Here is a 23700-nt window from a genome sequence, read left to right as displayed (position 1 = left end):
TTTAAATCAAGTACCCCCCTTCCTCCCTGATGACGTGGGATAGTGATCCTCAATTTTTCGGTAGCTCTATTGTGCATGTTGTTGTTTGCAAGAACTACCCTTACCCGTCTATTGACAGATTCTAAATCAGTATTACTCCACTGTATCACACCAAAAGTGTATAGAAAGACGGGAATGGCGAAGGTGTTGATTGCCATGATTTTATTTTTCCCGTACAGCTCAGTTTTAAGGACAAGATCCAGCCGCCGTACAAATTCCCCCAGCAACTTAGATTTGATTATCGCCACAGCAGGTGTTGTTGCTTGCAATATGCCGAGGTATTTGTAGACGTCGTCCGAATCCATGCCCTCAATTCGGATGTTATTTTGGCTGTATCCTTCGTTGTCGGTGTGTTTTCCCCGAACAATTGTTTTTATGCGACATTTCTCCAAACCCAACTGCATGCCGATATCCCTGCTGAACTGGATGGTGATGTCCAGCAAGGAACAAAGTTGGTTCTCGTCTTTGGCATACAATTTGATGTCGTCAATGTACATTATAAATGGCTTAATGTACATTTCGACAATATGCCATGCTTGACTTGGAACCCGTATTTGCTTTCATGCAAAAGATGGGATAGCGGATTCAAAGCCAAACAAAACCACAGTGGGCTTAGAGAGTCGCCTTGGAAAATGCCACGCCTGATTGGTATCTCTCCTGATGTTTGCGAAGATACCGATAGCTTCGTGCTCCAATTCTTCATTACTGTTCTCAGTAGAAGAACGACATTCGGGTTGATTTTATACAAGCGTAACATTTGTAGTAACCACGAATGTGATATGGAGTCAAAGGCTGATTTATAATCGATGTAGGCTGTCGAGATGTTTCGTTTTTGGTAGACAGCCTGCTTTACAGCTACCGTATCAATTACAAGCTGTTCGTTGCAGCCTCGGGAGCCTCTTGCGCATCCTTTTTGCTCCTCAGCTATCAATCATTCAATCAAAATATATATATTAGGTTGGGGAAAAAGCAATGTCGTATTTTGTCAATAGACGGCGACACTTAAACATACCTTGTGTTGTACTTATCGCATCGGGTCATACTATATGGCGATTTGAAGACGACAATCTGAGCTACAGGTTGGGTTCTTAGCAAGAAAATTGCGAACTCTTGGCCGCGTTCGAGAGAAGAATCCTCCGAAGAATTTATGGTCCCCTACATGAGGATGGACGATTCCGTAGCCTACACAATGATGAAATCTATGAGCGATACCATGACCGTCCGGTTGTGGATAAAATCCGGCTCAATAGGTTACGGTGGGCGGGTCACTTAATCCGTACAGATGAGGATGATCCCACCCGGAAAGTCTATAAGGGCAATATCTATGGTAGAAAAAGAAGACGAGGCAGACCCTGCCTAAGATGGAGCGATGGTGTAGGTCAGGACGCCAAAAAGCTTTTAGTGATATCGAATTGGTGGAATTCGACGCAAAACCGGGGCGTCTGGAGTTCGTTATTAAGGCAGGCCTAGACCGGATAGGTTTTGCTGTGTGTTTGGTGGGATTGGAAGGGAGTCATCCACTATGGCCAGACCCTCAATTCCGTCCTCTACTGTGAGCAACTCGACCGTTTGAAGCAGGCGATTGACCAGAGACGGCCAGGATTGGTCAATAAGAATGATGTTCTGTTCCACCAGGACAACGCTCGGCCTCACACATCTTTGATGACCCGCCAAAAGCTACGGGAGCTCGGATGGGATATCTTATTGCACCCACCGTATAGTCCGGACCTGGCACCAAGTGACTACCATCTCTTCCGATCCATGCAAAACGCTCTTGGTGCTACTAAGTTCGCCTCAAAAGAGGCTTGCGAAAACTCGCTGTCTGAGTTTTTTGCAAATAAGGAGAGGGGGTTTTATAAGAGGAGAATAATGGAGTTCCCTTCTAAATGGCAACAAGTGTGCGAACAAAACGGCGCATATTTGACTTAAATCGGATAATTCTAAGTGTGTTAAATAAAGCGTTAAAATTCGATCACAAATGAAACAAAGTTATCGGCAAAAAAGCCGGAGTAGAAGCTAAAGTGTAAACTTTTCCAGATGGGATTGTTAGTCCAGTAAGGGCAATCTGTCCTACGCGGAGATACTTAGAAAGGTCAAATCTGATTCCGACCTTAAAGATCTGAGTGGAAATGTGAACAGCTGAGCAGATCCAGCGTAGGTAAAACTGATGGCTTTCGCACTCATTCATATTCAAATAAACCTCAATTATTGCTAGGTCGCTCAGGATTTACTTGAGCAGACCACGTTGGAATCTGAGATGGAAATCGCCATTATACGTAAGTGAACCGTATAGAAACCGTCACGATGGCGTATGGGTCACAGATTCGACTGATGGAGCGGCGATATGGGCTTGCGGTCGACAAGCCATACAATTTATTGCAAGTCAGGCGCGTGTGGGCGAAAATAAGTGGTGTATATGTATACAACTGATACGTCCCACCTAGTTTGACACTGTCTGAATTCGAGGAAATGCTTGATAATCTTGTTCTCGACGCAAGGGGACGAAGTCCAAAGGGGATTGCTGGTGATTTCAACGCTTGAGCCCTTCATTGGGGTAGCAAAATATCAAATGCTAAGGGGCGCTGTGCTTTTGCGCAGATGGACATAGTTTTGACTAACGAAGGTGCTGTAAACACTTCTCAGAAAGCGGGGGCAGATTCGGCTGTAGACCTGACCCTTGTCATCTGTGCGCTAGAGCGTGGTATGTCCTGGTGCGGCAGCGAACGCTACACCGACAGCGATTACCAGGCAATCTTCTTTGAGATATGTATCGAGCCACAGAGCAAGCAAGCGTATTTCGGGCTGTTCGCGGTCACAGCTGGAGCCAGAAGAGACCGGTTCGTCTCCATGCGGTCCTTCTGCCTCCAACCAACGGCACATTTTCACCGCTAGCTCTCCACTCACGTGGCGAGATCTAAAAAACGTGGAGAGCTTTGGTGCGCCATCCGCTCGTATTCGTAACATTCGAAATAAATTTCGAATGCCGCGAATCCTGCCATGCCACACCATCATGCCCGAAGCCGAGAAAGGCTGGTCTGGAAAAGTTTAGGATGAGCAGACCTTCATAGAAGTGTGGTTAGATCAACCTGATAAAACAGGCGCCTCTACGGAAAGAACCGTCCATGTGGCCCAATGCATCGCCAAAGCATGTGATGCGTCCATGGCTAGGAGATGCTCATTCCTCAGTAGAAGGCCAAACCACTGGTGGAATCATGAACTAGCCAGCCTTCGATCAGCCTGCCACTGAGCGAAAAGAGCGACACAGTGGGCGGTAGATAGAGTCGAACAGCCCGCAAAACCGTCAAGCACGCCATTCAACGAAGCAAGAGGAAATGCTTTAAGGAACTTCAGCATCGGACGTAAACCCATGGGGGAGTGCTTATAGAATTGTGGTGAGACCACTCCTCTTGCTGAAAATTATCTCTGGATGTGACGGCTCCAGTCACCAGAGATGAGTTGTTGGAGATCTACGGTAGAATAGGAGACAATAAAGCGCCGGGCCTGGACGGAGTACCGAATAAGGCCCTTAAACTTACCGCGAACCGCTGCTAACGTTGATAGTTATTTACCTGAAAGGAGGCTCTAGTATGACACCCATGACGAACCCCAGGAGTGCGTTGATTCCGCGGGTGTCCCACAGGGCTCTGTATTGGGTCCAATACTGTGAAACATCTTGTGCGACGATGTACTTAATCTTCCCCTTCCGGAGAATGACACGATGGTGAGTCACGCTGGCGACATAGCGCTGGTTGTTGTCGCAAAGCATCTCGAAGCTGCTGGGCATTCTCAAGCGAAGCAATCAGTGCTGTTAAAAGTGTAGGATTGTCAGGTATTAACTATTAACAAAATCGTGTTCTAAAGTGTTTCTTCTTAGCCACTGTAAAAAATATTCAATCAGTGTCGCTGCCCTGTTAACGAACAAAGTGTTAAAACTACTTCTAAGAAGAATAACATAGAAACCCAATTCCTCACATTCAAGACAATAAACAAGTCGGGAAACCGGAAGCTGGACGTCTCAGGTATGAAAGGTTTTATGTATTTCTTATGTGCATTTACCCCATTAGTACGTAGTACGTAATATATGCATATATTATGTGAGAGTATTTATAAAGAAACGACAACTTTCACCTATTATAACTTTGCGCGATTTCCAAAAGATATGGTAAGATTATGCTATAAGGCTATAATATAGCCTACATTACTGCGAAATTTCATAGTACTAGGATGACTTTAGGAGGGCTTTGCAGCCAATACTAAAAATTATAGTAATATACTATTATTAACTTTATTTGAAGGTATTTCGAAGCTTAAGTACCCTATAGTGGCAGCCTCTTGATTTTTGATAAATGATCAGAAAGTACTAATCCTTCCATTTGACGCCCCACATGACTATATTTGGTGAAAACAAAATTACACACGCTTTTGGCATATATAGGGACCCCCCTTAAATTCGACATAAAAAGGATGCAACTCACTGTATGCGTGAGCGTTCACAGTCCCCACCTTTTCATCAAATTTGGTGTCAATCGCTATAACCGAATCCGAGAAAAATGCGTGTGACGGACAAACAGTAAACTGATTTTAATAAGGTTTTGTTTTACACAAAACCTTAAAAACGCCTTAAGAACAGGTGTGGTCCAGTTCCGCAGGAGAAGAGGTAGGAATACGAGCTGCAAATGTTCCCTATTCCTAAGAAAATCCTCGCCTTCCTGATAGCTACATGCATATCTCCGTACTTTCCACCTATACCGACCGGGAATTCGAGCGGGCCATGAGTTCAATTATTGATGAGCACTGTGATAGTAACAATTATATCTCAGACTTCCAATTCGCCAACCGAACAGGTTACTCGGTTGAACGCACGCTTATTATTATTAGAACAGATGTCTTGCTCGGAATTAAGCGCAAGACACCAACAATAGCCTCTCTTTGATATTGGAAAAGCTTTCACCTCCGTGTGCCAATACGAACTCGCCTACCAGCTGAAAAACATCTTTGATTTCCCGCACCTCTGTAAGCTAATCCTTAGTTTCTCAGACGGGTAGGAAGGTGAATAAGGGTAGCTCCAAATATGGCTTCCGATACCAACCATCAACTCAACTCCCATCCCCACCGTCAGACAAGTTCTTTATCTGGGTGCAATGACATCCAACCTGTCCTGTGGTGGGATACAAGTCAACAGGGCATTACGCCGTATAAACGTTGTCCTTAGGTCACTTCACCCCATTTATTTGGAGGAGAGATTACCCATAATGCATAATTAATCGAAAATTGAAATAATTTTTTCAACAGCTTCAGAATTTTTAATTTCGAATATTTTCACCTGCACTGAAGTCCATATTCTTAGAAAATAAGTTCAATGTAACAATTTGAAAGTGAAAACTATTTCATAATCCGTTACTGACACTTTGATTTTTTATAGTATTTTTTTCTTCTATGGATTCTTCTTGTCTGAGAATCCGTCTCACAATTGGAATTAGTCCCAAAGACAATATTCCTGCTAATAGAATACATCCTCCCGAAAGAACAAAAGCAATTTCGCAGGTCGTTTCCAGTAGAGTTGCTACCACATTTGCCCCAAGGATACCTCCTACACATCCTATGATAAATACCATACATCCAGCCGTTGCCCTTGAATGAAAAAGATTGCATTGATAAGATTGATTGATTAGTAAAGTGTAGTAAAATTAGTAAAGTGTGAGCAATTGAGGACACGTATGAATGAAATACCTTAAATTTGTTGGAAACAGTTCAACGGTGACAACATTGAATATCCCGATACAAGTTGCACCCGCCTGGAGTATACTGAACAGAAAAACTGCAGCTTGAGGATCTATAACATAGGCAGACAGGATGCCGCAAGTCCCAGTAATAGATAAATTGACAACTGAAATTATACAAGACAAAAATTTAATTCAAATTTAATGCTAAACGTGAACCTGGGGGTCATATATGTAAATATCAACTAACTCTATTCGCAATATGGGGTTAAATCTTCAAAATTTTGTCCGATCAGTTCAAAGTTTTGAGGGAATTTGCAACAAAACTTTCCAAAGCACACCTACCATATGCATAGATATGTGCGCTAAGTTTAGTAGTTAGGATAAATTTTATAAAAAAATTGATTACAAAACCAGCAAGAAGAAGAAGGACACACATTGATCCGAAACATGTGTATGCAATTCTTAAATGAAATCTATAGTTAAACTGGAAACTTTTCCTTTTAAAGGGGTCATTTCGTGTGATGGCCGTTTTTTTTTTTGGCTTTTTTTAGAAATTTTTTGTGAAGAACTGGATAAAGATGCAAACACGAATTTTTACCATAGATTTATGAATACCTTGAGTGTCCATAGTAATTTTTCCAACCAGATCACATGGTTTGTTATTGAAATACAGAGCAATTTATACACCCATGTGGTGTTTTTCTGCTGCCACGCTAGAGGGCGCTGCGATCATCTTAGAGAAAAAAGTAAACGGCATTTTAACGTACAGATTTAACTACAGTCGGCAAACTAGGATTATTAAAAAATATTAAAAACTAAATTTTTGGTGACGTGTTAAACTTTTTTTTTTGAATTTTGGTGTTTTTTACGGCCTCTTCAATGAATAAAAAAAAGTACTGAATGAATCGCAATTATCGTAGTTTGCGGACCGTAGAAATATGTTCTGAATAACTCATGAAAATTTTAAAGAAATTCGTTGGATAGATTTTGCGCTATGGTGGCAGCTGATTTTCAACATGTGGTTTCGAGAAAAACGCATTTGAAAAGGAGAATGCGATTTTTAGCCATAAAACCTTAACTGGCCATTAATCTGCTATACCTAATCCATAAACCTTAGGTTTCTTGAAGAAACACATATACGGCCTTGGCTTCAATTCTTGTCCTTTTAGCGAAGTCATTCGAACGTCATTCGGACCGATAAATACGAGCTTTATTACGGCGATCGTCATAAATCTGGCATGTGACTTATTACCTGTTTAACACTATAATTTTCGAACGACTCCGAATATCATATATTCTACACTATATCTAGATGCAATTGATGCCAAAAAAAATTCGATTCCGTGGATCTGACACACGGGATGACCCCCTAAATAGTTTCACCTTTTAGGATGTTTCGGATTGTTATCAGCAGGGTAATATTATGCGCCTTTAAATGTTTTCATTTGTTATTTTTAAGAGTTTATTTCAAGAAGAAAAATCTATTACTCTCATAAGACACACAGGTACATATTCGTTTACTTACATAGAATATAAAATTTATCTATATATCTGACCAATATAGACATCGTTATTGATATGGACAGGAACAGTGCCTCCAGTATTAGATTATATATATATGTTGTGGTTGCCAATGTCTCTTTGCATTCTATCTTCTGTAATACGTAAAAATATTAGCCTTCCTACTCGTTTCTTTCTATTACAATAGAAATTACCTCGCTTTCCGATTTTAAACTTTTATATTCGGCCACAGTTGACATTATATTGCACATTGTTGTATGGTTTGTGTATAAATTCTGATATTCAGCCACGTCATTTACAATAGTGGTATACCACGGATACACCCCACGCATTGTAAAAAAGAATATAAATAAGATGAGACTTAGGAAAGTAGTACGTTGAAGGAAAGGTGGCTTCAACAAGGGCACCGTTTGGTTCCAAATTTGCCTTACGATACCGAAAAATGAACACATTTCGCTTGCATTCAAGGTCCATTGGTTTGTACCTTCCTCTTGCCGAATTCGGGTAAACTGCAATCATATTATGAATTGTATAAATATTAATAATTTGGATCCTATTCAGTAAATGGGTTTTACTTGAGCGATTTATAAAATATAGTTTTATTTTCTTAAATTTACTTGAACCTATCTCGTGTTTGCAATTTATTTTGAGGCCGTGCTCAAACAAATGCATAATCTCAGCCTTTTTTCAGAATTCTTAGAACGCCACTTTCTTCCCTTTTGGTGCATACATTTCTACTCCTAATTCCACTGACAGTTAAACTGCTTTCGAAAAGTAAACTTTGATTGCTCTTTTATTTGGCATCCCACTTGACCATGTTTGCTTTTAAAAGGAATCTTGAAAACAAAGCAACAAAGCAGACTGGCGAACGGAGCATGTAGCGAGTTTCCATATCAGATATTGTACTTGATGGTGAGTAGGGACATACCAATTGATGTGCTATTTCTTTCAAAATGATTATGGCATGCACAATATTTACGCAAAAGGAGAACCTCTCTCTACTCTCACCAGGCGATGGTGAAGCCCTCGATTTTAAAATTCCTACCGAAGAAGAGGGCATCGAAAAATAAAGGTCAAAACAGAAGATAAAAAGATCTACCCGATCAGGGCTCATAAAGAACAGAGAACAAGCCCATCGTGCATTAAATCAAGTCAAGCCAAAAATACAGGAAAAGCTATAAAGGCTCTTCACCATAGGTTTCAAATAGGTACCAATAAAATGTAGAAACCTGCTACTTCCACAGTTTCACAGGCAATACTAATGGCACTTAATCATACTGCTACCAACCTGCAAACTAACAAAAATTTAAGGGAGGAAAAACATATTTTAAGGAGCCTGCATGCACCTAAAAGAAGGTATATTGGCTCTTCCCAAAACGGAACTAAAAATTCGTATAGGGAAAAGCCCCTTTGAAAGCGATGCGAAGCGCAAGGGATACGGCCAGGTATTATATAGATGCCAATCCGCTTAGAGTCGTTTGTCATTTCTAGAAAACAAATGATATTTTGAAAAAGATCATAGCTTATTTCGACCTAAAAGATCTAGGCGGAAATTTTGCAGGATCCAGAGAACTTAGAAGGATGATTTCATACTCGAGCTCAAAAATTTCGTCATGGCCAACGCTAATCGTTTTCGTGGCCAAGATAAAAACTTCCCTGTGGAAAATGCCGCACAGCGTGCCAAAAAACATGAAAATTGTAAAAAGACCTCTAGCAATTGAGAAAGAGTTAGGTCTAGACAAGAAAGCTACTGCCTTGAAGGAACATACAAAATCGAAAGAATCGGAAGAGGAATCTATTTTCAGGTTCAGTAAAGTGTATGGTTGTTCTCAAACGACCGTGATATGACTACTTGGGAGGGTTGTATGCTTTTTAAGAGAATAGGCAAGCATTATTGGCCGATCAAATACAAAGGAAGAGGAATACTAGGTAACAAATTCTTCCCGAAAATGCAAATGCCTAAACGTAGAAAGATTTTAACTTGAATGCGAAAACAATTTTAATTCAAAACGTCTTGAATCATTGCAGAGTCGTACAAGATTTGCTCACGAAGACCACTTATTAGGGGTAAAAATTACCATGATAAGTGAACCTTAGAGAAATTTTGGCCGTGACACACATATATGTTACTGATACAGCAGCACTAATGGTTTGTGACCGCCGAGCTAGACAAGGTTATGCGAGCCAGTTGGTTATTCGTTTTATATGAACGAAGATAACCGCCGTATATGTGAGCAGCTGCTATGCTCTATCAGTTTTATCACCCTATGCCGGATCCACATGTTTGTCAAATCTCAACAAACCATCAAACCATTCAAACGTGATGACAAATCAAAGGGAATTTGTTTGCCTGCACAAAAAACACTAACGCACTTGCAAACATGTGGATGGCGATGTTTGGACAGTGAAATCAAGCCAAACGTTTATGCAGATTTAGAGTTCGCGCAAGTGCCAACCATGTGAAGCCGGCATATCCTGCATTTGCTGATTGGACTGGCAAGGAGCAGAATATTCTTCCTCTATTCTCCTCTTATGTATTTGCATCTTCTCCTCTACTAAAAAGTCATAGGAATATGTATTTATTTTCTATGAGATGCATTCAGTAATCAGTCTCAATATCAATCAGTCAGGCAGCCGACGTAATCAGACCTTCTGTCTGATCAGTTGCAGTCTCTGTCGGTATTCTGAATCTTAAGTATCCAAAAGCTGCAAGCTAAATTATATTGTCTGAATTGAATTTGCGTGACAACACCATGACAACATCAAGGGACAGGTATTTGGCCCCCAAGGAGTCCTGACGAAAGAGTGGTGGATTTAAAAAATGTAAGCAATACACGAGAAAATCAGCACAGCTCAATAACTATGGTAATGAACTCAAACACTCCATCCGGGCTAGTTCCATTCATCTCGAACAACACTGCTGCAGCAAACACCGCTCCGCCAGTAGTTTCAACACAGTCTGACAAAGCAGCTAGCAACTAACGACCTCACAATCAACCACAATCAGCTGTAGCAAGCGCCGCGTCATCGACAGTGCTGAAGTAACCCATGACAGCGAAAACAAGCAGCAAAAACTATACCCACAATCACATAGTAAGTTATGAAAATTCTCGGCCATTATGATCCGCGCTGACCCCACAACATCTAAAACACTACAATCAAATTAATCTCAATCATCCCATACAACATTAACCTCAAGAAGATGAATATCCACTCACCGCATGTTCTATCCTCGACACAGGCGGCATATAATGCAACCAAATCAATCATTCAGAGATACCATAACGAATCGAGCATCGCCAAATGTAATTCAACACCCCTACACCACTTCCCAGTCACCTCCCAACCAACATTTCAATAGTCAGTTCTCAGAAATACACCATCAAACCTAACTCACAACCCAAACCTGTCCAAATGATCAACCCTTCCTAAGTCAAAAGCGCCACATGTACCTAGAACGCATTTATCTTGAACAATGAAATAAGCCAACCTCCCACTTAGTCGCCCAACTAAATTCTTTCCTTCCTACCTTTAATTTCTTATCCATGCCTATGTGAAAACTCCTAGCCTTCATTTCCTTTCTTTGCACAGTTTCGACAAGCAATGACTACTAAGACAACGTGAATTTAGTCATGAGAAGACGTGTAAATGCACATCTACTCAACATTCCCCTCTTTAATGAAATCAAACCGAATCTCAAGTACAAATTTCTCCATCCCAAACTATACCAAATTCCGCGCAGACCGGGTAGGCGAACCAGGTTGAGGAAACGCTATCATGGTATCCGCTGGACGCCCCACGGATTTTATCAATACCTCCATACTACCCCCGGAACTCACGGTTGTGTCAATCATCGCCGCATCCCCCATTAAATTGCTAGGTACCCTCTACTCCTTTTGAACTATGCATCATCAAACTGGAATCTTTTCATCCACAAACTGGTAGCTAAACCTCCCACACATCCCATTCTCTAAACAGATTGGCAACGCTGTCGCGAAGTTGGTGGACGCAACTCAGACTGTCACCATCAAACCCGTTCAGACCTTTAATCCCGTATATATTACTTGACACAACTTATGCGACCCAAATCTCTCTATAGAAAACAATACGCCGTCAAATAGTCGGGTGTTCCGCCAAGCCATCATCCCCTGCTCAGTCAAAAATGGCATCGTTTCGCGAACAATAAACAAGTTGAAATAATAAAAACTTGTTGTTTCTTTTTCGTTGGTGTGGATATTTATTCTTGCAAAAACCGATATTTCGGTAACCACTTGTTCCCTTCATCAGTGCTAACAAGATTCTTGCAAATACCGATATTTTGGGAACGAATTGTTCTCTTCATCAGTGCTAACAAGAATCTTGTTAAGTGATTCCCGAAATATTAGTAGTTAAAACAAGTGCTAAAGCTCCCAGTTCTTTTCTAACTCCACGGTTTAACCGTTGCCTACTCACAGCCCACATTCCTACCCCATAGAAAAATCCTTAAAATAGGACAACACTTTTCTTCCCTGGGCAGCTACCGCCCAATGCCACTCCTAAACACTTCCTCCAACATCTTCGAAACCGTCATCTGTGAACTGTTTCTGACACACATCTCTAAACAAAATCTCAACCCAACTTTTCAGTTTGCGAACGAGCAAAATCATATTACTGTCCATGCCCTGCTCATCGCATCTGAGCTCTGGAAAGGGAAGAGCTGGGACCCAACACTGTGTTTCAGTGAATTCTTCAATCGGGTTATTTAAGAAGTAGAACACCATCTGACTAGCTAGAAAGTATCATAGTTCCGAAATGGAAAAGGAAAGGTAGTCTCGCAGAATGTTCAAGATACCGTCCGATCTGATTGCTGTCCCATACCATGAAGAATTTTGAACGCATTCTTGGCAACCGCATTCGCGAAAACGTTCAAATAACCGTGAATCAAGCGGGGTTTGTCAAGAACTAAGGAAATACTGACTCAATGCTTGCTGCGTGGTTACTCATGGAGAAATATCATGAGAAACATCGCCCATTGTACATTGCATTTCTGGATCTGGAGAAAGCGTTTAACTAAGTGTCACATATACTAATCTGGTATGCTCTATGACAACTCCTAGTACCAGAGGAACTCATGCGCTGAGTTAAATTGCTCTACCACGATCCGAAAAGCAAAGTTCGAAGTGTTGTGTGTGTTTCTGTCCTCTCCTCTTTGTTCTTATTAGGGACACTGTTACACAAGACATCCAACGTCCAGCGCGTCTCATAACAAAAATGATCTGGAGCAGCTTGTCCAAAAATGGAATGATCGCCTCATGCAACACGATCTCAGATTAAATCTGAATAAAACTAAGTTTTTGACTACCGATCCCCATGAAACAGGCACTATCACTGTCAATGGCAGTGACCTGCCCAGAACTGAGCGATTTAAATACCTCGGGTCAATGCTATTACCCAATGGAAAATTGCACTATGAAATTGCTTCACGCATTAGCGCAACCTGGATGAAGTGGCGGTCCACAACAGGTATTTTTTGTGATCGACGTATCAACGGACATCGAAAATCTAGAATCTATCGCATTGTTTTCCGTTTTGTCGCCCTCTATGGTTCTGAGTATTAGTCGACTATAAAAGACAATGAACGGTACCTCGTGGTAATGGGGACGAAGATGTTGTGTTGGACTAATCGCATGACACTCCTTGATCACATCCGAAATGAGGATATCCGCGGTCGATATGTGTTTGCATTGATCCTCGCGAGAGAATTGCGAGAAAGGCGTCTTCGACTGTATGGCCATGCATTAGCGAGAATTCACTCGCCAAGATTGGTCAGAACCAAAAGGCCGGCCGAAACAACGGTATCTTGATACACTGGATAGTGATTTGAAGGCCTAACGAAAGCATCCAGATCAGGTCTTTGATAAAATAAAATTGCGCAATCTATCACGACTAGCCGACACCGCTTGTGAACGGGATAAAGGCTAAAGAAAAAGAATAAGAAGATAAACACCTTAGTAACAATATCCCGACTCTACATACAGAAATCCTTCGAATCCGTTTGATAGGAAGGCCTCTTTTACAAAATGTTTCACACCTATGATTGTCACCCACACCTTTGTAGATGCAAGGCTGCATCAACGATTCGCTCTTCAACCCATATGGTCCTCCAACAGGCACCACGAAAAAATCAGTCCTGTCAGCAACCCTCTTTTTGCTATACACAACCGATGTCTCTCTCCAATATCCTACTAACACTCCTTAGGCGGTTAAAATAGTAAACTTGATCTTGTGTACCCCTTCCCAGAACGCCCAGCGCCAATCTCTAAACTCATTCAAATTCTTTCCAAGCTGAGCCAAATTTACCCGTAAGATGTTAGCTGACTCATGCAAACTCAGTATTAAAGTCATGGCAGTCAAGATCCCCATAGAGACCGCCACGAAAAACCTAGGTGTCCGCCTAAATTTCCGTTTATCACATGTACCCCATGCAAACTCCTTCCACTCCAACAACGGTCTTAAAACGACATGGACAAACCTCAAGAAGAATCCACAATTCGTCCCGAAGTAAAACTCTAACGCTATCAACAGAAAGGGTGACCAATAGACATGATCACAGAGATTGCATATGACAACGAATTTCATGTTAACCATGGAATCAAAGGTAAACATTTCTGGCTGATCAGGACTGATCATTGTCTTGCTTAGTGATAATAGATGAAGTCTGGATCAACAAATTTGATCCACAGACCGCCGTTACTGACAAAAAAAAACAAGGTTATGACATCCATTTTCTGTGATGCATAGAGAATTATCCAATCCAACATGGTGAAAAATTAAGAGAAGCTGCGTGCTACGAACTTCTGCTCAAAAACCGAGACGCGTGGTAACAGCCTCTTAAGATTATTTTAAAAAATATAAAATGCTGAAGCTGTTGTCGGGTTTCTTCGTTTAAGATACAGGGAGAATCCTGGAACTTCAGAACACAAACGAAAGAATTTTATCAGGTTGATAGTGGTAGAGCAAGGAATTGTTCAGAATAATTACATATCTATAACTTTATCAGTAAATAGCAACTATTTTCTATTAAATAACTAAATTTTTATATTATATAAACGCCCATCTACTCAAGGTAATAATTTAACAAAAATTGCCTGTAAAGAAGACTTCACAAGAGAAATACTTACTGGATACTCGTCCTTGGCATTTCTGTTATTTCGTTTATAAATGTTTCGTAAGACCGTAAGGGTTTGCTCCTGCTTACCCTCCAGCAAAGTGAATTTAGGGCTCTCAGGCATGAACGTTAAAATAATTCCACATATGAACACCAGCAGAAAGTTAACAATAAGATGAAGTCTCCAAGGCTTATAAACTATACCAAGGAATGGTATATTAAGCTTCCACTCCTGATTTATTACCAGCCATGCTAGGAAAATGATTACAGCAATAGATAGGGAATAAACCACATTTGCATACATAATCGCTTTAGATCTCATTTCCTTTGTGTGGAATTCACCCAAATATGTAAAAGGAATGGTGCAAGTTGCTGCAATACTGAAAAGATAAAAGATATGAAGGTCAAGCAATCCTAAGAATGAATGATTGAAATAAGGATTGAAATACCGCTTAGATACATGAACGCTTTGTGGTCAGTTAAGCTACTTACAAGAACCCATTTATATAACGAAATGCAGCTATACTCCAAAAATCACTTAAGAAACTCGTTACAACATCCGTCAAAAAAGCAATCATAACTGCTGGAATTATTGTCTTTCGTCGACCCTTGATATCGCCCATAAATCCCCAAAAGTAGCAGCTACTCAAAACACCAGCTAATTGTACTGCGGTAATGACTCCTTTTTCCTGAGCACTTAATTTAATATCACAGTCAGTTACTGGAAGATACATTCCAAGGGCGAATAATTCTACGAATAATCCACCAGAGATTACTCCCACGAGAATGATGAGATAATAATTGTACATCCCGAAACCTGTGAAAAATTGTCTTTAAAATGGAGAATAGAAACATGCTATGTACCTTACCCGTTGCCTCTAAAGCGGTTTCAATTGATACGAGATCATCAGATTGGGTCTTTTCCTTAGCATCGAGATCATTGGAATTTGGAACTAAAAAATATAGAAATTTAAAAAAAATCTTTGATTCCTTTGCAAGTACATAGTTAACTTTGTGCTTTTACTTTACAGAGTGTCCCATTTATTATGGTACAAATTTTAATGGTGGATAGGACCACTTGTTTGAGGAAAATTAGTCCAGAAAATCGGCACTCTATCTTTTGCCGTTACACAATTATACCGTCTTCGGTAAATAGTGTCAAAAAGCTTGACCTTCCCAAAAAATCACAATATCCCACTTCCTCAAACATTTAATCCCAGGTTTGATACCATTTTCGGGAACTACAAAAACTTTCTTATAAATGGATATTTTTTCAGTTGTAAAGGTCATCATCATCCCTTCGAAGATATAAATATGGTAGTTTTAGATGCGAACAATGAAAACGGTGGTCAAAGGGTAGTATAGGTCCCCGGGCGAAACGTGGATTGGTATCCACGATGGAGCATAAAACCTGGGAAATGCCTGCTGAACCAACACCAACAGCTCTACTACCAAACCCTATCTCCACCTCCACGTGGTGACTTAGCTCTTTCTTAACGAAAAGCTGCAGACGGAGAAGGATGAAGGCGAGTCTCCCGCGCCTAAAAACGAGACAAATTGTACCAACTGGTCCTCCAGGTTGAGGTTGGGTAGGGCTGACAACCCTACACGGAAAACAACTTGTTACGAAGCCACAACAGGAGCCTCGGACAGAACGGACTTTAAAACGACGGACCCGGCAACGACAACGGATCAACGATTAGCGCATTTTCTCATGGAACGTGCGCTCCCTGTACAGAGATGAAGCTGATGAGCAGCTAGCCGATACCCTGTCCCAATATAGGGCTGATATAACAGCATTACAAGAGATGCGATGGACAGGGACCGGTTTCCTGGAGAAGAGCCACTACACCATATATTATAGCGGTCATCCAGTAAACCATGTGCTCGGAGTAGGTTTCTTAGTCAGCCAAAAAATGAAACCTGCTGTTATCGGCTTTGAAAACATAAGCGAACGGCTATGCACTCTGCGCTTGCGAGTTTAGAAATATAAGCCTCATAAACGTTCACGCCCCTACAGAGGAGACTGCAGAGTCGGAGAAGGATACCTTCTACGATGCAGTAGAACGAACCCTCGAAGCCTGTCCCAGATATGATATCAAAATCATACTTTAGGATTTTAACAGCCAAGTAGGGAAGGAGCCCGTATTCAGGCGATACGTTGGCTCCCATAGCTTACACGAAAAAACAAATGATAACGGACCGCGGATTATTTAATTAGCAGGGTCACACGAAATGGTTGTTGGAAGTGCCTGGTTTGCGCGGAAAGCGGTCCACAAACATACGTGGGCCTCTCCAGACGGGGCCACTTTCAACCAAATTGACCACGTGTTGATCGAACGCCGCCATCTCTCAACATTGATGAATGTCAGAACATAAAGGGGGGCCAATATAGACTCGGATCACTATCTCGTTGGCATGGTGCTTCGAGCTCGAATAACAAAACCACCTAGAATCCCCTCTGACAATCAGGTGAGAGTGAACACTGAAGCCATCCACAACACAACCCTCCGCGACACCTATAAGAGGGAAATGGATGCCGCAATAACCGCAGTCAACAGAGGACCTGGAGATGAAACATCAACTAATGATCTTCACAACCACCTGAAGAACGTTATCATGGATACGCCCACAAATATACTTGGCCCCAGCCGCAAAAGGAGTCGGAACGGCTGGTTTGACGATGAATGTAAGCTAGCAACGGAACGGAAGAATGCCGCATACCGAGTAATGTTGCATTCTCAAAGAACACGGGCACGCGCAGAGACTTATCACGAACTCCGTCGAGCGGAGAAGCGACTTCACACACGGAAAAAGGAAGCCTGGGAGAACCAACAAATCTGTGAACTCGAAAAGTACAGGGAGCAACTGCACCAGGCGCGGAAGTTTTACCAACAAGTTCGCAGGATGAAGCCTTATACACCTTGATGCTCATCCTGCCGAGACAAAGAGGGAAATCTGATTTTCGACAGAATGGGCATATTAGAGCGATGGGTTGAGTACTTTGATGAGCTACTTAACAACCAGAACATCGGTGAGTTGGAAGTCCCGCCAACTAAAGACGACGGACAAATACTGCCACCACCAAGTTTAGGAGAAACAGTCCGTGCAATTCATCAGCTAAAAAATCATAAGTCGCCAGGAGCCGATAGAATTACAGCCGAATTGGTTTAATATGGAGACGACCAGTTACACCAAGTGGTTCATCAACTTGTGCTCAAGGTATGGGACAGCGAATCAATACCTGACGATTGGCAACGAGGCATTATCTGTCTCATACATAAAAAGGAAGATATCACACAGTGCAGCAATTATAGAGGTATCACGTTGCTGAGTACCATCTATAAGATATTCTCCACACACTTGCTAGGCCGGATAGCCCCATACGCCCACAACATCATTGGCCCATACGGAAGAGACTTCACTAGAGGCAAATCAGCAACAGATCAGATTTTCTCTCTGCGGCAAGCGAAGGAGAAACTGTTGAAATATTGACATCATGGGAGGAACGACCCGAGACGTACAAACTGCCTTCATCCAGATCGAGCAGACGAGATCTTGGAGCATGCGCCATAAAGGCACAGTATAGATCGGTAAAACGGAGACTCCGTAGCGCGATAAATAAAAGCAAAGCTCGCGGCTGGCACCTAGTCAACGAGGTGAATGAGGATCCGTGGAGACTTGGCTATAAGCTTGTTAAATAAAAATAAAACTAGGTAGCTTGCTCCTACTACAATATATTTTAATAGTTAGTAAATACGTATTTACTAACTATTAAAATATATTGTAAGCTTAAGCTTAAGTAGCTTAAGTACTGAGGAAGAAAGTAAGTAGCTTTCGAAATACGTATTTACTAACTATTAAAATATATTGTAGTAGGAACAAGCTACCTAGTTTTATTTTTGTTTAGAAGAACTACAAGCATCGGAACGATAACTATTATAAGCTTGTTACCCGGAAAATCGGGGCTCTACGGAAGCCCTGCATACTAAATACCGACCAGATGGACCGCATTGTACGGCATTATTTCCCAGACCTCCTGTACGGGTTGATGTCAATAGCGCGGAAAGCGTCGGGGATTGTCCCCTTTTCACAATGAGAGAGCTCGAAGAAGCAATTTTCACTATGAAAAGCAAAACGACGCCAGGTCCTGATGGCATCCCGGCGAAAGTTTGCAAACTGGTGTTCCGCCAACGGCCAGACTTGCTACTTGGGGCATTCAATGCTTGCTTGAAGGAGGGCATTTTTCGGGGACGTATCCCCAAGCCAGTTCGGATTTAAAACAGGGAGATCCACAATGGGTGCTATCATAGAGATCATATATGCTATTCATCGAGCCGTTCACAGCCGCCGATCTCGACGGATGGTGCTTATCATAACATTTGATGTCAGAAATGCCTTCAACTTCATAAGATGGACAGGTATGCTAGGCACATTAGAAAAATAATTTCACTTGCCAAGGTACTTCTTACGGATATTAAGGGATTAAGGCCACTCCCTGCTCTATGAGACGCTAGATGGCCAGAAGACGATGGAAATCACGTCAGAAGTAGCACAGGAATCTATCCTAGGGTCGGACCTCTGGAACATTTCCTAGAATAATTTGCTGAGACTCGATATGCCTGAAGAGTCGCGCTTGGTCGGTTACGCAGACGATGTTGCGGCACTTGTTGCTGGACGCACTGTGGAACAGGCGCAAAGCAGACTTGACTATTGATGCAATGGGTAAGCGAATGGATAACTCCTCATGGTTTCAGCCTTGCGTTGGAAAAAACCGCAGTACTCATCTTGACCAGAAAGAAAATATCTTGGTTGGTGAGATTGATTACTTCCTTGCCCAACTTCTAAGCGGGCATGGAGGTTTTCAGTTTTGCCTGCACAGGATTAGGAAGGCGTGATCTCCTGATTGTGTGTTTTGCAATGAAGTGGCGGACAACGCTGAACACACCTTTTTCCCTCGCGAAAGGTGGGCCGGATTTCATCAGCAGCTTTATGCAAACACAGGGGACCTCTCTCCAGACATTGTCATTGACATTGTCAGAGAGATACTGAAGAGCGCTGGTAGCTGGAGCCGTGTTGCGCATTATGTTCGGGCTCTTCTTATTGCGAAGAATATTGAACTCGACCGGCAGATCGACCGGGTGGCAAGGCGTTCCCTAAACTAACAACTCCCTTCCTCCCCTCCACTCCCGTTGGTGAAAGAGATTGCCTGACTTGAAGGCTCCCAAAGCCGGGAGTTCTCTGATGATAAGGAGGTGTTTAGTTGGTAGTCCGACAGCGTACTGTTGCGGGAGTCCAACACTCTGTGCGTAAACGCATTCACCTAACCTACTCCAAAAAAACAGGAGGTTTTCTATTCAATTTCAAAGATTTAATAATCTACTGTTATTAAATCTTTTTGAGTAGATTCCGAAATGGAAATATTTTCAGAAGTACACTTCATATAGGCGTATGTGATTTTTTTCAGATGTTTTAGTTGAGGAATTTTTAATGAGGTCTATCTTATTTAAGCTTTTAATTTCCACTCCTCATTTCTTTCATTCAATTTCAATAGACATACTATTTTTGAGGAAAGTGGGGGTAGTAAACCGATCTCAACAAGGTTTTGTTTTGCATAAAATATTGAAAGTGGCTAAAGGAAAAGGCTAACACAACAAATCACGGTCGAAATCCCACTGCCACCAGTTTTTAAGGTTTTCTGTAAACACAAAACCTTATTAAAATCGGTTTACTGTCTGTCTGTCTGTCTGTCCGTCACACGCATTTTTCTCGGAGACGGTTATAGCGATTGACACCAAATTTAGTAGAAAGGTGGGAACTGTGAACGCTCACGCATAGAGTGAGTTACATCCTTTTACGTCGAGTTTAATGGGAGTCCTCATACATGCAAAAGGGGGGTGTAAAATTTTTTTTCATCAAATATAGTCATGTGCAGTATCAAATTAAAGATCTCGGTTGGTGTTTTCCGAAGCCGGTCTTAGTTTTGGCATTTATTGGAAAAGTGGGGAGTACGGGGGGTTGAAAGTGATCATTTCTTTAAGGAGGCCATTCTCAGAAACTACCCAACCGAAAAATCTGAATCAGGAGGCTGCTTCTATATGGTGCCTGGGCTCCGAAATACCTTCCACACCGATATCTGGTCAAAAAGTTAATAATAATATATTACTATAATTTTTTATAATTAACTGGAAGCCCTCCTTAAATGCACCCTAGCACCACAAGTGAAGTGCAGTGATGTAAGTTATAATGTAGAGCATGATTTTACCAAGTTTGGTGGAAATCGCACTATTACTAACAAAGTTATAATACGTCAAAGTTGTTGCTTCTTTGCAAATTGAAGATTATGAATATCAATATCACCCGAAAGTGGATACTCTCACATAATATATGGATAAATTACGGGCTACGTACCAAAAATACACAAAACCTTTCGTACCTGAAGCGTCCAGCTTCCGGTTTCCCGACTTGTTTCTTAAGACCAAAGTAGAATCATTGAAGAAAAGGTGGTCTCACTCATGAAAACACACAGCCTTCTGTGGTGGTTCGAATTCAATAAAAAAATTTCTCCTGTTCTGTAGACTTGCCGAAATATGCGAAACATATTTGAGATTTTATTGTTTAAAAACAACAAAATAGCGAACTTATTAAAAAACATCAAAATCGTTGTATTTTTTATGTCAAATTGTTAAAAAAAATCTATTATTAGAAAATATTTTTGAGCTTCCGCACATCGGCATGAGTGTGTGTGTGTGCATGCGTGTATGGTGGGGGAGAAGCTACAGCTTCTGAGCACTCAGGCCGTGTTCGCCCATTGTACTCGCCTTCCCCGTCTAACGGAATATTCCGGATTCGTTAACGTATCGCAGGATTTCCGTTAGTGGATGTGATGCTACCCGTCGCAATTGGAGAACATTGGCACCAAAGATCTGATGCCTGATGCGTCCATAGGCGGGGCATTCACATAGGAAATGCCCTGTCGATTCCGCTTCCTCATTACAGGAGGGACACGTATCATCTTCGGTAATTCCTATTCTGAACATATGCCCAGCTAGTGAATTATGGCCTGTCAGAATACCCACAATACACCTGCAAGTCCCCCTGCTTTTCGACAGGATAAACTTTGCGGTACGTATGTTCGGTTCTGGCAGGAAAAGTTTGGTGTGTCAAGCAGCATTTAGGTTCTGCCATCTGTCATTATGGGAAGCTTGTTTCCAGTTTTTCCATGAGTGTGTAGAAAAAGGGCTAATTGGCTTAGTGATTTTTTGTGTGCTTCCCCGAAACTTTAAAAACATGGATTCGAGTAAAACGCGTTTAAAGTTTAGAAAATCGATCAGCTTACTAACGAAATGTTCCAAAATGTTTCCTTGTATATTGTGTCGATTTCTTATTTCCTAATAGTATATATTTCTACATAATGCGTAGACTTTAGATTCAAGTAACTGCTGCCGCCTAACTTTCATTTCTATACCTACTGCGGTGCGCACCATTCTTTGTGCTGTAACTTAGAAATATTTTGAATTTCAATCTCAGATTTTTCTCGTACATTCAGTGTTATAGTTTCGAAATATGTATGTAAAGAAAAGAAAATCGTTTTTTTTAAATTGTCACACTGTACTACTACTACCTTAGCTTTTGCTAGTTGGAGATGGTACTAGCGAATAGAAATGATATGAATGCATTCTGAAAAGGAGAATCTGGTACAGTTGCCGAAATTATCACCGGAATAGTTATCATTTGTATCTCCCCATCACTCACACCTATCTATTTATTGAACAGAAAACACTAAGCCAGAACATGACCTCTATAGATCGGCAACTTAGCAACGAACCCAAATCTACCGAACTTTCAGGAAACTGTGCCAGAGAATAAAAGATACAAATATTTTTCTATCGAAATATGTTCCTTCTAGATGTATTCCCTCAGGAATCTCCGAACTAAGCCATATTTTACTTTCGACGAATATTGAATTTAAATATTTTTCCATGGATTCTCAAATGCAATGCGCCATCGCTTTTAAAAGAATATCTACGTACGTATTTTATAGATCACAGAATATGTATATGTTTAATTATCTTATATTGTAAAACTTCTTATTTAAAAGATTAAAAGTAGAAGGATGATCACCACCTGAACCACTGTTCGAGCGCTCACACGATTCGTACGCCTCATTTTCACTCGGACTTAACTCCATTGTAAGCACATCAAAGGTGGACTAGAATTCCAGGCAATATTGTAGAAATCCTCAACTTTACTGCATATGATAATCCACTTTTCACTAATTTATACAACAGCCGTTAATTGCGTTACTTGCACTCTTTGAGCTTAGGGCCAGTTGCGACTAACATATCTATACTTGGAATGTCAGGAATAGCTCGTCTGAGACGTTAACAATTCATCAGTAATTCTCGTACCTTTATAAATATTTTTATCTGGAATATTCTAGAAGTGTTATAAAGATAGTTCTTTCCGCATTAATGAAAGCGAAAAAGGCAATTTTTTAGTAACAGAGAGTATCGCTTACTTTCTCATGCGTGCACTTGGCTTTGAAAATAGACAATGGAAAAACTATAAGCCATAATTTTTTATTTGCATACAAATTAGTAAATACCCCTATTGCGTATTATCATTTCAAGATTCTTCTATTTGCTTCCATAAAAATATTATGTATTTCGTACATCATCTCAATGATTATTGATATAGTAGAAATAGCAAAACCTTTATTTCAGGTGATATGAGACAACGTAACTACTAAGTAAATATTTCGTGCTGGTACATTTTAAAAGAGGATATCTGTATATTGCTTCCCAACAGCCTCAGTTTAACTCGATAATATTTCGTTTAGTCTTAGACATAAAGCTAATTTGCAATACATAATCCGAAAATGTGATAACTTGTATCCATGATTTTTATCTCTAGACTGATTCCGCTGCGAATGCGCTTATCAGGAAGTATCATGTTAGTAACCTCAGAGGAAATTTGTAATCTTATAGCCCCGGTTGCATGCAATCTCGAAAGTTATTCTCTGCGTTCAGAGTTGAAAGCGAAAGTTACAAATAAATAAGAAAACATAAGAAAGCAAACTAAATTCCGAGGGATAAATTAATATAGCAAAAGCGCGCGAATATATACCATATTTCGAAAATTACTAGAGAAAGATCCAGTCAAAAACATGTTTGACCAGAAGTAGAAAGGATCCCTTTTTTAGCTAAATTATTTTTCATTGTGCAAGTACCATATCCCAGAAACCAGTTATTCCTTTCATCAGTGCAA

The 23700-nt window shown here is 41.0% G+C and overlaps 1 protein-coding gene across 1 annotated transcript; it reads right to left on the bottom strand.

Annotated features, from left to right (window-relative positions):
- Positions 1–5319: 5319 nt before the first annotated feature.
- On the bottom strand, positions 5320–22767 carry LOC119657351 (synaptic vesicle glycoprotein 2B-like). The gene is made up of 8 exons (XM_038064225.1): positions 22558–22767; positions 15300–15383; positions 14923–15247; positions 14444–14810; positions 7478–7792; positions 7288–7417; positions 5770–5926; positions 5320–5670 (listed from the first exon to the last, which is right to left on the bottom strand). The coding sequence occupies exons 1-8, from the start codon at positions 22619–22621 to the stop codon at positions 5427–5429; spliced, it is 1686 nt and encodes a 561-aa protein (XP_037920153.1). The 5' UTR covers positions 22622–22767; the 3' UTR covers positions 5320–5426.
- Between the last annotated feature and the right edge of the window lie 933 nt (positions 22768–23700).

Source organism: Hermetia illucens, chromosome 5 (genome assembly GCF_905115235.1).
Source record: "Hermetia illucens chromosome 5, iHerIll2.2.curated.20191125, whole genome shotgun sequence".
Classification (NCBI taxonomy): domain Eukaryota; kingdom Metazoa; phylum Arthropoda; class Insecta; order Diptera; family Stratiomyidae; genus Hermetia; species Hermetia illucens.
Note: the sequence above shows the minus strand (reverse complement) of the source record. Positions and strands in the feature narration are given on the sequence as shown.

What these genes read in the sequence shown, in the direction of transcription:
- LOC119657351 (XM_038064225.1), bottom strand. Translation starts at nt 22,621, where the DNA reads ATGGAGTTAAGTCCGAGTGAAAATGAGGCGTACGAATCGTGTGAGCGC. An exon ending in AGATAAATTTTATATTCTAT is followed by an intron (nt 5,927 to 7,287) that starts GTAAGTAAACGA and finishes GTATAATTTCAG; the next exon opens with TTGTCAATTTATCTATTACT. An exon ending in CTGTTTCCAACAAATTTAAG is followed by an intron (nt 5,671 to 5,769) that starts GTATTTCATTCA and finishes TTTTCATTCAAG; the next exon opens with GGCAACGGCTGGATGTATGG.